At 34.7% G+C, this 12,803-nt stretch overlaps 1 protein-coding gene across 27 annotated transcripts in view; it reads right to left on the bottom strand.

The window, feature by feature from the left end:
* Nucleotides 1-7,428: 7,428 nt before the first annotated feature.
* The window catches only part of nav3 (neuron navigator 3), a 387,003-nt gene continuing 381,628 nt past the window's right edge, over nucleotides 7,429-12,803 (bottom strand). For all 27 annotated transcript variants that reach the window (XM_048155140.1, XM_048155118.1, XM_048155120.1 and 24 more), the window contains one exon: nucleotides 7,429-11,218. In XM_048155140.1, coding sequence (XP_048011097.1) covers nucleotides 11,099-11,218 — 120 coding nt within the window. In that variant the 3' untranslated portion in view covers nucleotides 7,429-11,098. The remainder of the gene's footprint in view (nucleotides 11,219-12,803) is intronic.

Genomic DNA, 12,803 nt, shown 5'->3' with positions numbered 1-12,803 from the left:
GGGGGGCTGGTCGTTTTGTTGGAAAAGAAAATGACACCTTTACCTTAAAGGATTAGTTCCCTTTCAAATTAAAATTTCCTGATAATTTACTCACCCCCATGTCATCCAAGATGTTCATGTCTTTCTTTCTTCAGTCGAAAAGAATTTAAGGTTTTTGATGAAAACATTCCAGGATTATTCTCTTTATAGTGGACTTCAAAGGAGCCCAAATGGTTGAATTACAGTTTACAGCGATCTCAGACGAAAAATAAGGGTCTTATCTAGAGAAACCATTGCTAATTTTCTAAAAAAAAAAAAAAAAAAAAAATTTCATACGTTTTAACCATAAATGCTCATCTTGAACTAGCTCTCTTCTTCTTCTCTATTAGAATTCCAGCAGTGTAGACACTGCTAAGTGTATTACTGCCCTCCACAGGTCAAAGTTTGAACTAAATTCTCATATACAATATGCTAGTGCAAGTATATAGCAATTAGTTCAAACTTTGACCTGTGGAAGGCAGTAATACACTTATCAGTGTCTACACTGCCGGAATTCAAATAGAGAAGAGAGCTAGTTCAAGATGAGCATTATTAAAATGTATATATAATTATTATTATTATTTTTTTTTTTTTTAGAAAATGAGTGATGGTTTCTCTAGATAAGACCCTTGTTCCTCGTCTGGGATCATGTAGAACGTTTTGAAGCTGCACTGAAACTGTCATTTTGACCTTCAACCATTTGGAGGCCATTGAAGTCCACTATATGGAGAAAAATCCTGGAATGTTTTCATCAAAAACCTTAATTTCTTTTCGACTGAAGAAAGAAGGACATGGACATCTTGGATGACATGGGGGGTAAGTAAATTATCAGGAAATTTTAATTCGAAAGTGAACTAATCCTTTAAAGATCCTAGAATGTTTTTTGGGGGGGGACTAAAGAAGCAGGACTGATGGGCCTGAAATAGATGATCTTTAGTGAAGTAAATCATCTCTTACCGCAGAGTGGGACTTTAATTTAGAGATGTTCTAATAGTAGAAAGATGTTTGAAAGAAAATATGATTTTATCAATCTTATTTCCTTCTGCTGGAACTTTCTGTCTTTCTTTACCTCAATATGTCAGTATATGATGCCTGGTTTCTATTCATCAAAGAAACCTGAAAAAAAAATTGTATCACAGTTTCAAAAAATATACATAGGCCTATATAAGCAGCATAACTATTTTCAACATTGATAATATTTAATGTTTCTTGAGCAGCAAATCAGCACATTAAAATGTTTTCTGAAGGATCATGTGACACTGAAGACTGAAATAATGATGCTGAAATTTAATTTTATAATATAAAAATTCACTTTAAAACATTTTCAATAATATTTCACAATATTACTGTTTTTACTGTAAAACAATAAACTGCCCTCAAACTTATGTAAGTAGACACTATTCATTTTTAAATAGCCTTTTCACAAAAGCAAGCCACTAAAATCTATTTCCGTTGAAACATTGTATTCAATAAGCAGGATTCTCAGACACCCACCTGATAAAAGCTTGACTGATGTGAAGCTGATATAATTAATGTGGGTGTTTTAGAGAAACTCACTGAAATGACTGACACCCTGTAATTTTCACTGACCGCTCAAGCTATAATTTACCTCATTATGCCACACAAAGGCGCTTTTTATTATTACTGAAAAGTTTTTATTTCATTTATTTATTTTTTTATTTTTAATGGGGAAGGATTTGTCGTTTTCATGAAACCACTGCATGTTGTTGTTCATTTTAGATGATCTCATGGGTCTTTGTACATTATAATTATGAGCAACTGACCTCCACGGCCCACAGCCCACTGGAAATGAGGGATTTAAAATGTTCTTGATTTATTTTGCATTTGATTAGCTCAACACACAGCAAAGTCGTGATCATGAACTTTTTATTATTACTACTATTTTGCATGAAGTTCACAGATCACTGATTCGAAAGACTCAAAACTTTATCTGCAATTACTTTTTAAAAGAGTGTGTCTACTTCAAACAGATGATCACTAGAAGCACTATTAAAATGTAGAAAAACAGAAATATAAATAAGCCTTTGTATTTTTAAGCAAACCTACTATGTCCTATAATGTCCAGAAATAACAGGACATTTTTTATTTAAATTATGTAATGGATTAAAAATACACTTTTTTAAAAAATAAATAAACAAAGTTGTTTTCACAACTTTGATATGTAAACCTCTACCTATTCATAGCTAAAACACCAAAATCAAAATGGCTAGCACATTTAATACATGTATGATATGAATAATATGGTTATTTTATCACTGCAGGACTTTTTTTCTGACTGTGGTGACTGACAATTCAAGCAATTGCCAAATCTAACATTCACAGAAAGTCTGCATGAAACAGAAGTTGGATAGTCTTTTCTTGAAACCATGAAACGACTTCTGGAACAAGGAAGAATGTGGGGCAGGGCTTGATTTTGGGGAATTGATTGGATGGTTGTGGTTTGCTATTGGTTGATATCATGTGAGTGACAGGTTGTCCCGCCCTCGCGCCAGTAAACACAACAGAGAAGGGATGTCACTGCAAGAGGAAGGGGAAGAGGGAGATGATTTCATGATGACTTTACAAGGTGGTTTGTAGTAAAGTCCCTTTAAGACAAGTCATTTCACTCGGCGGACATCTTTGAAACGCCTCTCGGGCATCCTGGGCATCATGCAGCTCCTATCTCTTTGAATGGGGAAACTGTTTGCCAACCTTACGATTAAATTTCATATTTGAAATCACCAATGAAATCTAACAACAACCGGCTCATAAATTTAGTTTCTAAACGCTCGAATCATGACAAAAAAACTATTTTTCAGGCTGGATCAAGCTAATGCGCATGCGCAGACCTAAATGCGCGTCTCTTTGGAGGCGCGAGTCTGACTGTTTCTATAGAAACCGGTGATTCTAACGGCCGCTGAACTGACGCGATGACTTTACCAGTCGGCGATTGGCTCTTATTTAGAAGGCGGGACCTATTCCGCCATATTGCGCGTTACACTTTCTCCCATTCAAAACAATACGAGTGACACGTCTTGTGTTATTCTATAGTCTTTGTTTGTAGTCTCAGTTTATTCAAGTCAACGCTATATTGGGCAATATTTACAATAAACATCTGACACTTTTTATATCTGATGGTTCATTATTCATAAACCTTTTTTTCTGTAGCTTATTTTCAGTACCAATTTGATACACCAGAAAATTACTTTCCTGAAAACAAGTGTCTTCCTGATGGATTTTTTTTTAAAATTCAAAACTAAATATTGTTTTTCAGCCGCACTGTGTAGTCTGTTTGAGGCAAGCAGGTAAAATGTTCTGACTAATCAAATCAGCTTGTGCCATCAATATGGAGAGAGTTTTAATCTACTGAAAATTCCTCATCCGCCGGAGGGCATGAATCTACTGACGTCTTTTGTGAACCAGAGAGAATGATTCACTGTGAGGTCGTCTCTTTTCCTAGCACTCTGAGACACAATGTTCCAGCCTCATTTCAATTACACTGCCAACTCATGCAGATCAATAATCAGCTATTATGAAATTAGACACTGATAAGCCATTTATTTATCTGACAAGTGAAAGCCCAGAGAGATTGAAGCTCAGAGTGATGCTGGGAAAAGAACAGAGAGCATCAGTCAGCACTACACAGTTACACTCTTACGTTTTCCATGACTTTTTCCATCAGTGTACTGTCCTGAAATGGTATCAAGTGGGCTCTTGCTCCTTGAAGAAGACATACTAGCCTGTTTGTAATGTCAGGAGAAGAGAACATTCAGGACATTTACTCAAGCAAAAAAAGAGTTAAACTCATGCTTATGCAAGTATTAACCCTATAAAGCAGGGGTTTTCCTATAGCGTTTAGCTCCAACCTTAATCAAACTCCCATAGCTTTCTAGTAGCCTAGTCCTGAAGACCTTGATTAGCTTGCACAGGTTCATTTTAATTATTTTTTTATGATTAATTATTTAGCTGGAGCTAAACTCAAATGGTGTGTCCGAAAGCGCATACTATCTGATCTGAATTGGAACTTACTTTGCAACTGTTAAAAAAGTATGTTCTATATAGTGAATGAATATGGGTAGTAATAACATGTTGTTACTGTCACGTGACCTACCAGCGTCACTTCACTGTCATTCATAAATCCTCTCCCAGGGCCTCATGGCATACACTGTATAAAAGAACTGTTTGTTTAACTTAAAAAAAAGTAAGTTACCTGGTTGCCTTAAAATTTTGAGTTTATTGAAATTTAAAAATTTGAGTTAATATAATGAAGGCAATAGATTTAATTAACAGAAACTCAAAATATTATGTTCTCTGAACCACATTAATTAAGCTGATTTGACAGAAGAAAAAATGCTGTGATAACAAATAAAATGTCCAGCGAATGTGCACTTCAGAATCTCGGCAGTAGTAGGTCATCCAGGGATTTTTCTCCTACTGTTTTCCAAATATGTATTCATATACTACTCTGTAGCATATGTTTTTCGCATACTATATAGTAGGGAAGTATTTGATTTTGATGTGAAAGAGCAATATATGTTCTAAGAACATTTTGTTAACATTCCCATTATATTATATAATGAAAACATTTCTGAATTTTCTCTGAACATTGAGTTTTTAAAAAATGTTTTAAAAATGTTTTTTTCTTGGTAATGCGAATATTAAAGGAAAATATGGAAGCTTGCTTTAGCCACTGCATGAAAAATAAAAAAGGTCATTGAAATTTTTTTTTCTCACAATTCTGACTTTTTTTTTCTTGCAATTGTAAATTTATATCTCAAAATTCTGATTTTTTTCCCCCCTCCTCAGTATTACCTGATATAAACTTACAATTGCGAGTTAAGTCAAAATTGCCAGCTATAAACTCACAATTGCGCGAAAAAAGTCAAAATTGTGAGTATACACTACCGTTTAAAAGTTTGGGATCGGTAACATTTTTAATGTTTTATAAAGAAGTTTCGTCTGCTCACCAAGGCTGCATTTATTTAATTAAAAATACAGTAAAATCAGTAATATTGTGAAATATTATTACAATTTAAAATAACTGTTTTCTATTTGAAAATGTAACTTATTCTTGTGTTGACAAAGCTGAATTTTCATCATCATTACTCCAGTCTTCAGTGTCACACACTCAAAAAAATGATTTTTTGATGCTGTTCACTTTATGTAAACAACTTATTTTGATTCAACACCATTGTATTAGGTTTCTGGTTCAAATTTAATTCCTTCATGTTAATTTGACTTAAAACAATTACTTTTTGACTTAACTTGATGTTTTCATATTAAAATAACATGTTTCAATCAAGTAAACTCAACCAGGACTCAATCAAACAAGACTTTCACAACCCATCATGCTTTGCAAAGGGGCTGATCTAGGAGTGTAAATGTTGAAATAAACTGTTATTTTAAGCAGTTTTTAGCAACATGAGAAAATGGAGAGACTTTTTAATGTTTACTGTTCTATTATGTTGGTATTTAAAAGTTTCTGTTATGTTAATAGTTTTGGGGTTACCATCGTGGTGAAGTGTAGAACATGTGCTTGGGTTGAGGACCTGCTAACAACAATTAAAGTTGTTTTAATAATAAAAACAACTGTTTTGGGCATGCCATAAAGGGAATATACCCATCTTCTGGCTAACGCCTAACAAAAAGAGACTTTGCAGAGTGAAGATTTTGTAAAAGTTGTGAAAATTGTTCTTGAATGTGTCCAATGTGTCTTGAATGCTAAAATTAAGTTAACTTTATGTGCAAATTTTATTTCAACAAACAGAAAAATTAAGTAGTTTGTACAAAGACTAGTCTTGTTAGATCTACGTAATAAAATTATGCAAAAGAATTCATTATATTTTTTAAGTAAATCAAGCATATAATTTTTATCAGTGCATGATCCTTAAGAAATCATTTTAATATGCTGATTTGCTGCTCAAGAAACATTTATTGTGCACAGATGTACAAAATATTTGTATACAATATTTTTTTCAGGATTCTTTGATGAATAGAAAGTTCAAAAGAACAGCGTTTATTTGAAATATAATCTGTTGTTACATTTTAAATGTCTTTACTGTCACTTTTGATTGATTTAATGCATCCTTGCTGAAAAAAAAAAATTCTTTAAATTCTTCTCAAAAAAATAAAAATAAAAATTCTTACTGACCCCAAACTTTTGAACGGTAGTGTATAATGTTACAGAAGCTTTGTATTTCAGATAAATGCTGTTCTTTTGAACTTTCTATTCATCAAGGAATCCTGAAAAAAAAGTATACAACTGTTTTTAACATTGATAATAATAATAAATGTTTCTTGAGCAGCAAATCAGCATATTAAAATGATTTCTGAAGGATCATGTGACACTGAAGACTGGAGTAATGATGCTGAAAATTCAGCTTTTCCAACACAGAAATAAATTACATTTTATATTATATTCAAATAGAAAACAGTTATTTTAAATTGTAATAATATTTCACAATATTACTGTTTTTACTGTATTTTTAATTAAATAAATGCAATCTTGGTGAGCAGACGAAACTTCTTTTAAAAACATTAAAAATCTTACCGATCCCAAACTTTTGAACGGTAGTGTATATCTCGCAATTCTGACTATAACTCACAATTCTGACTTTATAACTTGCAATTGCGAATTTATATCTTGCAATTTTAAGAGGAAAAAAAGTCAGAATTGCAAGATAAAAAGTCACAATTCTCTTAATTTTTTTTTTTAAATTCTGTGGCGAAAACAAGCCAAGAACCTTTTATTTTATCATTTTGCAAACAATATGGAATTGATACTTTTGAATGTTCTCTGAACATTCTGAAAAAAGTAGGCCTAGTAGGCTAACATTTAAAAATGCAGATGAATGCCCAACTAAAACATTTCAGAAAAAACATCCAATGAACAATAAAGACATATAACTTTGAAGGAATGTTCTATTAATGTTATTGAAAGATCATAACTTTGAGAAAAAAAGAAGCACTTTAAAATAACTCAAAATAATTTGCTGAAGTGAAACAGAATAATGCCAATCAAGACCCGGAACTGCTTTATTGCCTATATTGTTTATTTTAAATATTGCTTTCCTAATGCGTGCAGTAGGGTTATTACAAATCAGACACCCTGAGACTTTATCATAAGTATAAAGCTGTATTTAAAGTTACTGTGGTCTAACTCATGGTAATGAAATGAGAATGAGCTGTGGCCACAACACAGGCGTGATGCTATTGCTTCCAGAACCACAAGAGGGCACAACGAGGTTCATGAGTGAATCATTTATTGATCAAACTGAACTGAATTTAAAATTGTACTTTGCAACAGACAAAATATGACACATACATATAAGACAGATTAAAAAAAAAGACAAAACAATTAAAAAATCATTTATTAGATAAATATATAAATAATGAATCAACACTCAATGCTCAGGTGACACCAAATACCATTTATTAGGGCTTTACAAAGACTACAAAATCCCCCAGATGAATTAAATTGTGGTCTCTTTCTATTTACATGATATGTTACTTACAAATGTACAAAATATAAAACATCTACCAACAAATGTTCCACCTGAAAAGAAACATTTTCAAAGTAGTTCAATGTTATGCTCTCACCAAGAGACGTGTTTGCCATAACATGAAGAAAATTAAAAGACGATTTCTGATGTACCATGGACAATCACTATTTGTGTTTGAGGTTAGGGACCATTAGGCAGTTTGAAACCTTTACTGCACTTCTTATAAATGTTTCTGTTGAGTACTTTTACACTGAACAATGGTTGACAAGCAAAGCATCAGGCACAGAGTCACAGAGTTTGGAGGTTACATACATAGCACCGCTGTAGTGCTGAGGAATCAAAGAAGCCGTTTCCTGAATCAACAAAAAGGTAGATTGGAAAGAATCAAAGGTTAAAGCCTGCAAAACTGTGGCAGTGAGAATGAGTTACTTAGTTTGAGTCAGAAGGTGAAGCTGGATGTGGTAAAGGCCTGACCATATAAGACAGAGACGCAAAGCTTTTCAATGATTCACCTATAGCACCTTGTATGAAACACCTTGTACCTCCTTGACCATGTACATCAAGCTAACAGAGACTTAGTTGCTGTAAACATGTGCAAACTCTGAAAAATTCTCAAGTGAAAAGTCTTTCACAGTAACATTTCTGGGAAATCGTAAGCCATTTTACAGTGGACCTAAAAGGTATTCAGACACTTTAGTCACACTTGTTATGTATGAATGCCATTGCATTAGACTTGCATCTGCATTATAAATGAAGCTTGTGATGAACCAATTTTTGCAGTGATTTTCCAGTGTTTTTTTGCTAGTTGTTTAAATAGCAAATGCATTTGCGCCCATTCGTGCATCCATGGGTGTGCTGGTCTGAAAAGGAGCTGTGTTCAGGTGCGTTGTTGGCGTGTTGCTATTTTGAGGCGACTGAAATAGACTGCACCACTGACCAACTAAAACCTGGTTTAAAGTCAATGGCGCAATATTTGTTTTGTTATTTAAAGAGCGCATTAGTAATATGCGCCTATATGCGGCTGCACAACGCACATATGCTTATTCCACACACAGGGATGTGCAGCAGCACACAAACATGCCAAATATTAAAAATAGAAGGATTACAATGTAAAAGATTATTATTGTATGCAAGATAAAAATGCTTTGGTGGAATCTGGCTTTTCCCGTAGATGGTCTGCTCACGCGCTTTAACCTCGCGCACGAACAGATCCATTTCCTCGCAAGAGAAACGTTCCGTTTTTCCGTTTGCAAATTCCGCCATGTAAATAGCAAATCCGCCATGGCGCGAGTGCAACTGGCTTTTAAAGGGAATAGGAGATGAGACTCTGATTAGTTTATTGCACGTTACGCCCAAAACACACCCATTACTCATTAAGAGAATAGGGACAACCCTTTTAGACCATGCACCAGGCGGGCCAACCATTTTCCCATCCTTAAACTAGCAAAAGTGGATTCGGAAACGTCTGCAAACCATGCGCTTAGATTGTTAAAATAGGGCCCTTTATTTTACAGTGGCCTTGTTACACATTATATGTACTTACTATAGTAATAACAGTAAATGATGCATAATTACAAGCAATTAACGCTAAACCAAACCCTAACCCTATAGTAAGTACATGTTGTTAGTTCATATTACTCAGAACTTAATTGTATAATTGTAACAAGTACACCTTAAAATGAGGGGTAACCATTTATTGTCTTCATTTTTGAACATTGTAACATTTCATTATTTAAAAAAAACCTTGTTAAAAGTTTATTTTGATTTTGTTATCTAGTGCAATGACATTCATGCATTTTTAAAAATCCCATGAATTCAAAATGAAGAGTTCTGTGGCTTTTGTCTGTTAGTTTTGAGGTCATTTATATGCTCTTGTACTCCTTAAAGTTGACAAAAAAAAAAAACTTTATGCAGATATTCACATTTAAAATTTACAGTATTTCTCTTTCAAACATATTGCAATCATAATGGACTATAAATATTGATGGCTTATCCTTATTTAAGGGTGCATATACATTTCTGTCCAAACAAATGCTCTTTAGAATGAAAATATCAGCCATTTTTGGCAGTCGGGTTCTGCAATAACTTTTGGTTGTCGGAAAACATTCATGGGGTCTTTAAATGTGGCTTATGTCCAAAGGGGCCAGTGTTTTTTTTTTTTTTTTGGAAAGCTGCAAGACAGGAATTGTATCAGTGTAATGCAAGTTCGATATGGTTGATGCATTCCAAAGATAAAACAGTGAATCGCTTTGGATGATTTTGCGCCCTTGAACAGTAAACTGACACTAAAGTTTTCTGAAATTGGAAAAACACTTCACCTCTCACTGTACAGTTTAGAGCTCTGTATAATAACCAGTCATTACAAGACATATAAGGTTTGGACAGGTTGCTGGTTTGCTTTTTTTTTCTCAGTAAATCACAAGAGCGTAATGCTAGACTAGAAGAGCAGAAACGCAATACCGAGCGGGCAGAGTGCATCTTTAAAGAGGCTGTGCAAGACTTGGATATTTACAATCACCTTTTCAACTGTGCAAAACCCACATAGCAAACAAAATAAAGGATGAATGAAATTCGACTACACGAACACCGGCGCACGGGAGCGAAAAACGTTTCCGCGTGCACGTACACACATATAGCAAAGTAAAAACGGCATGCTAGCGAAGCGATTTGTGCTCTCGATTCAAGTGATCCCAGCTCAACTGGGATTACATAAAGATCTTTTTTTTTACTTTTATACAATTGGACCGTTTTATAATGGCGTGTTTTACACTAAAACACTAATTGTAACAAAAATAAAATATGTGGACGTGGCATTTTTAGGAAAATGGTTGATCGCGGTTCTGTCCCTAAGCCATCATTTCTGCGAAAAAGGACAGCGGCACCACATTTAAATGTCTTCAGAGCTCAGCACATTTAAGGCAGCAAGAAAGCACCATTTTCTGGTCTTTTTCACAAAGCTGGTACGCTCTCCTACAAGCAGTTGCCTCGTACCTGCGGTGAGGAGAAAACAACTACGCGCACGGCCGTGGGCTCGAACAAAAGAGTACTGCATGGAACGGTGTGTAAGCTGCAGTGCTGCAGGTCACTAAACGCTTGGCAGTGAAACGAGTGGTGGAGGATTGCGAATTTGCGTATGATTTCACAGTAGCGGTAATGACGCGTCGCACGTTTGTGCTTGTTGGCTAGAGGCCTTTCATGAATGGTGCTGGCGAGATGAATGTAAACCACATGTTGGTTTTGGCACCACGGCAGCACCGGTTTGTTGACTGAGGTCAGAATTCAGAATGTTGCCCTTTAGGTTTTTACACCTCAGTTAATTTAAAATAAACGCTTGCCTCTGTAAACATGTTTAACTAATGAATCACCTCCAACAAATTCAAATTCCAGTTGTTGTTTTAATAATTATGTAAGCGCACACACACTTTTCCGCCAGTGTCGTGTGTGCCACCAGCACCTTTTCATTCGCCGTATCCTGGACTCTGCATCCTTTCACCGCTGGAGGCGTAAGCACAAGTCCTGTGGGCCCTTTGCTCTGTTTTAAACCAATCAGAAGACTTCCTCTTCTAATGGGGCGGGGCTTAGAGGGCAGACTCCAACGAGGAGTCCAGCAGGTCGTCGTGGTGACTGGCGCTGTCGCTGTCACAGCTCTGGGCACTGGAGTAGTTAGCAGCTTCCTGTAGCCTCATCAGCATATTCATCTAATGGACAGAGAAGGAAAAATATATACGTTTGCAATGCGGAAAATGTTACTCGATATTGCTGTGTAACAGTCAGTGCCAGGGTTACATGTTACAAGTAACACATTTGTGTAATTAAGTTACTTTTCAAGAGTAACAAGCACAATTTTTTTTTTTTTTTTTTAGAAAAGTTTATATATTTTATGTATGTATATATTTATTTAAATTGTATACATTTCTTTGTTCTGCTATACACAAAGGAAGATATTTGGAAGAATGTTTGTAACCAAGCAGATCTCGCCCCCCATTGACTACCATAGTATTATTTTCCTATGTGGGCGAGATCTGCTTGGTTACAAACATTCTTCCAAATATCTTCCTTTGTGTTCAGCAGAACAAAGAAATTTATACAGGTTTGGAACAACTTGAGGGGGAGTAAATTTTTGGGTGAACTATTCCTTTGATTTCCATAAAAATACTAAATAAATTTAAAAATCTGAATCTTTTTGAATTGAAGGATTAGTTATGAGCTGAAGAAAGTGCTTCTATCCACATCCATCCATCATAAACGTACTCCACACGGCTCCAGAGGGTTAAAGGATTAGTTCACTTTTAAATAAAATTTTCCTGATAATTTATTCACCCCCATGTCATCCAAGATGTTCATGTCTTTCTTTCTTCAGTCGAAAAGAAATGAAGGTTTTTGATGAAAACATTCCAGGATTTTTCTCTTTATAGTGGACTTCAATGGCCTCCAGACGGTTAAAGGTCAAAATGACAGTTTCAGTGCAGCTTCAAAGAACTTTAAACGATACCAGACGAGGAATAAGGGTCTTATCTAGTGAAACGATCGGTCATTTTCGAAAAAAAAAAAAAAAATACAACTGTACACTCTAAAAAATGCTGGGTTAAAAACAACCCAAGTTGGGTTGAAAATGGACAAACCCAGCGGTAGGGTTAAATGTTTGCCCAACCTGCTGGGTAGTTTTATTTAACTCAACTATTGTTTAAAAATTAAAATTAACCCAAAGTATGTTGGAAATGAACATTTATTAATGTTCAATGAATAATTATTAAACAATAAACATTTATTAAATTGCTTATTAATAAATTTATATTAATAAACTATTAAATTTATATTAATAAAATATTAAAGCTTATTAATAAACATTCACCTTTTGTCTATTATTGTTGCCTCTAATTGCATCTGGTTTTTAATTTCCCAACTATTTTGGGTTCATTTTAAGCTAGCCATATAGAAATTTTTAAACAATAGTTGGTTTAAATAAAACTACCCAGCAGGTTTGGGCAAACATTTAACCCAACCGCTGGGTTAAAACAACCCAATCGCTGGGTTTGTCCATTTTCAACCCAACTTGGGTTGTTTTTAACCCAGCATTTTTTAGAGTGTATAAGCTTTATAAACACAAATTAACACCTTGTACGTGCTTCTGCTTTCTGTATTCCTCAAAACGCTTACGCCGTATGTCCTACGCCTTCCCTATTCTACTTAAGGAAAAAACTAAACTGGCACCGCATTCGTAAAGCCGAGTTCAGACTGTGCGATTTGAGCCCCAACAGGTTTTGAAAAATCGCCAACAAATGC

This window comes from Megalobrama amblycephala, linkage group LG14, assembly GCF_018812025.1.
Source record: "Megalobrama amblycephala isolate DHTTF-2021 linkage group LG14, ASM1881202v1, whole genome shotgun sequence".
In the NCBI taxonomy this organism is placed as follows: Eukaryota; Metazoa; Chordata; class Actinopteri; order Cypriniformes; family Xenocyprididae; genus Megalobrama; species Megalobrama amblycephala.
The sequence above is the reverse complement of the archived record's forward strand: the minus strand, read 5'-3'. Positions and strand labels throughout refer to the sequence as shown.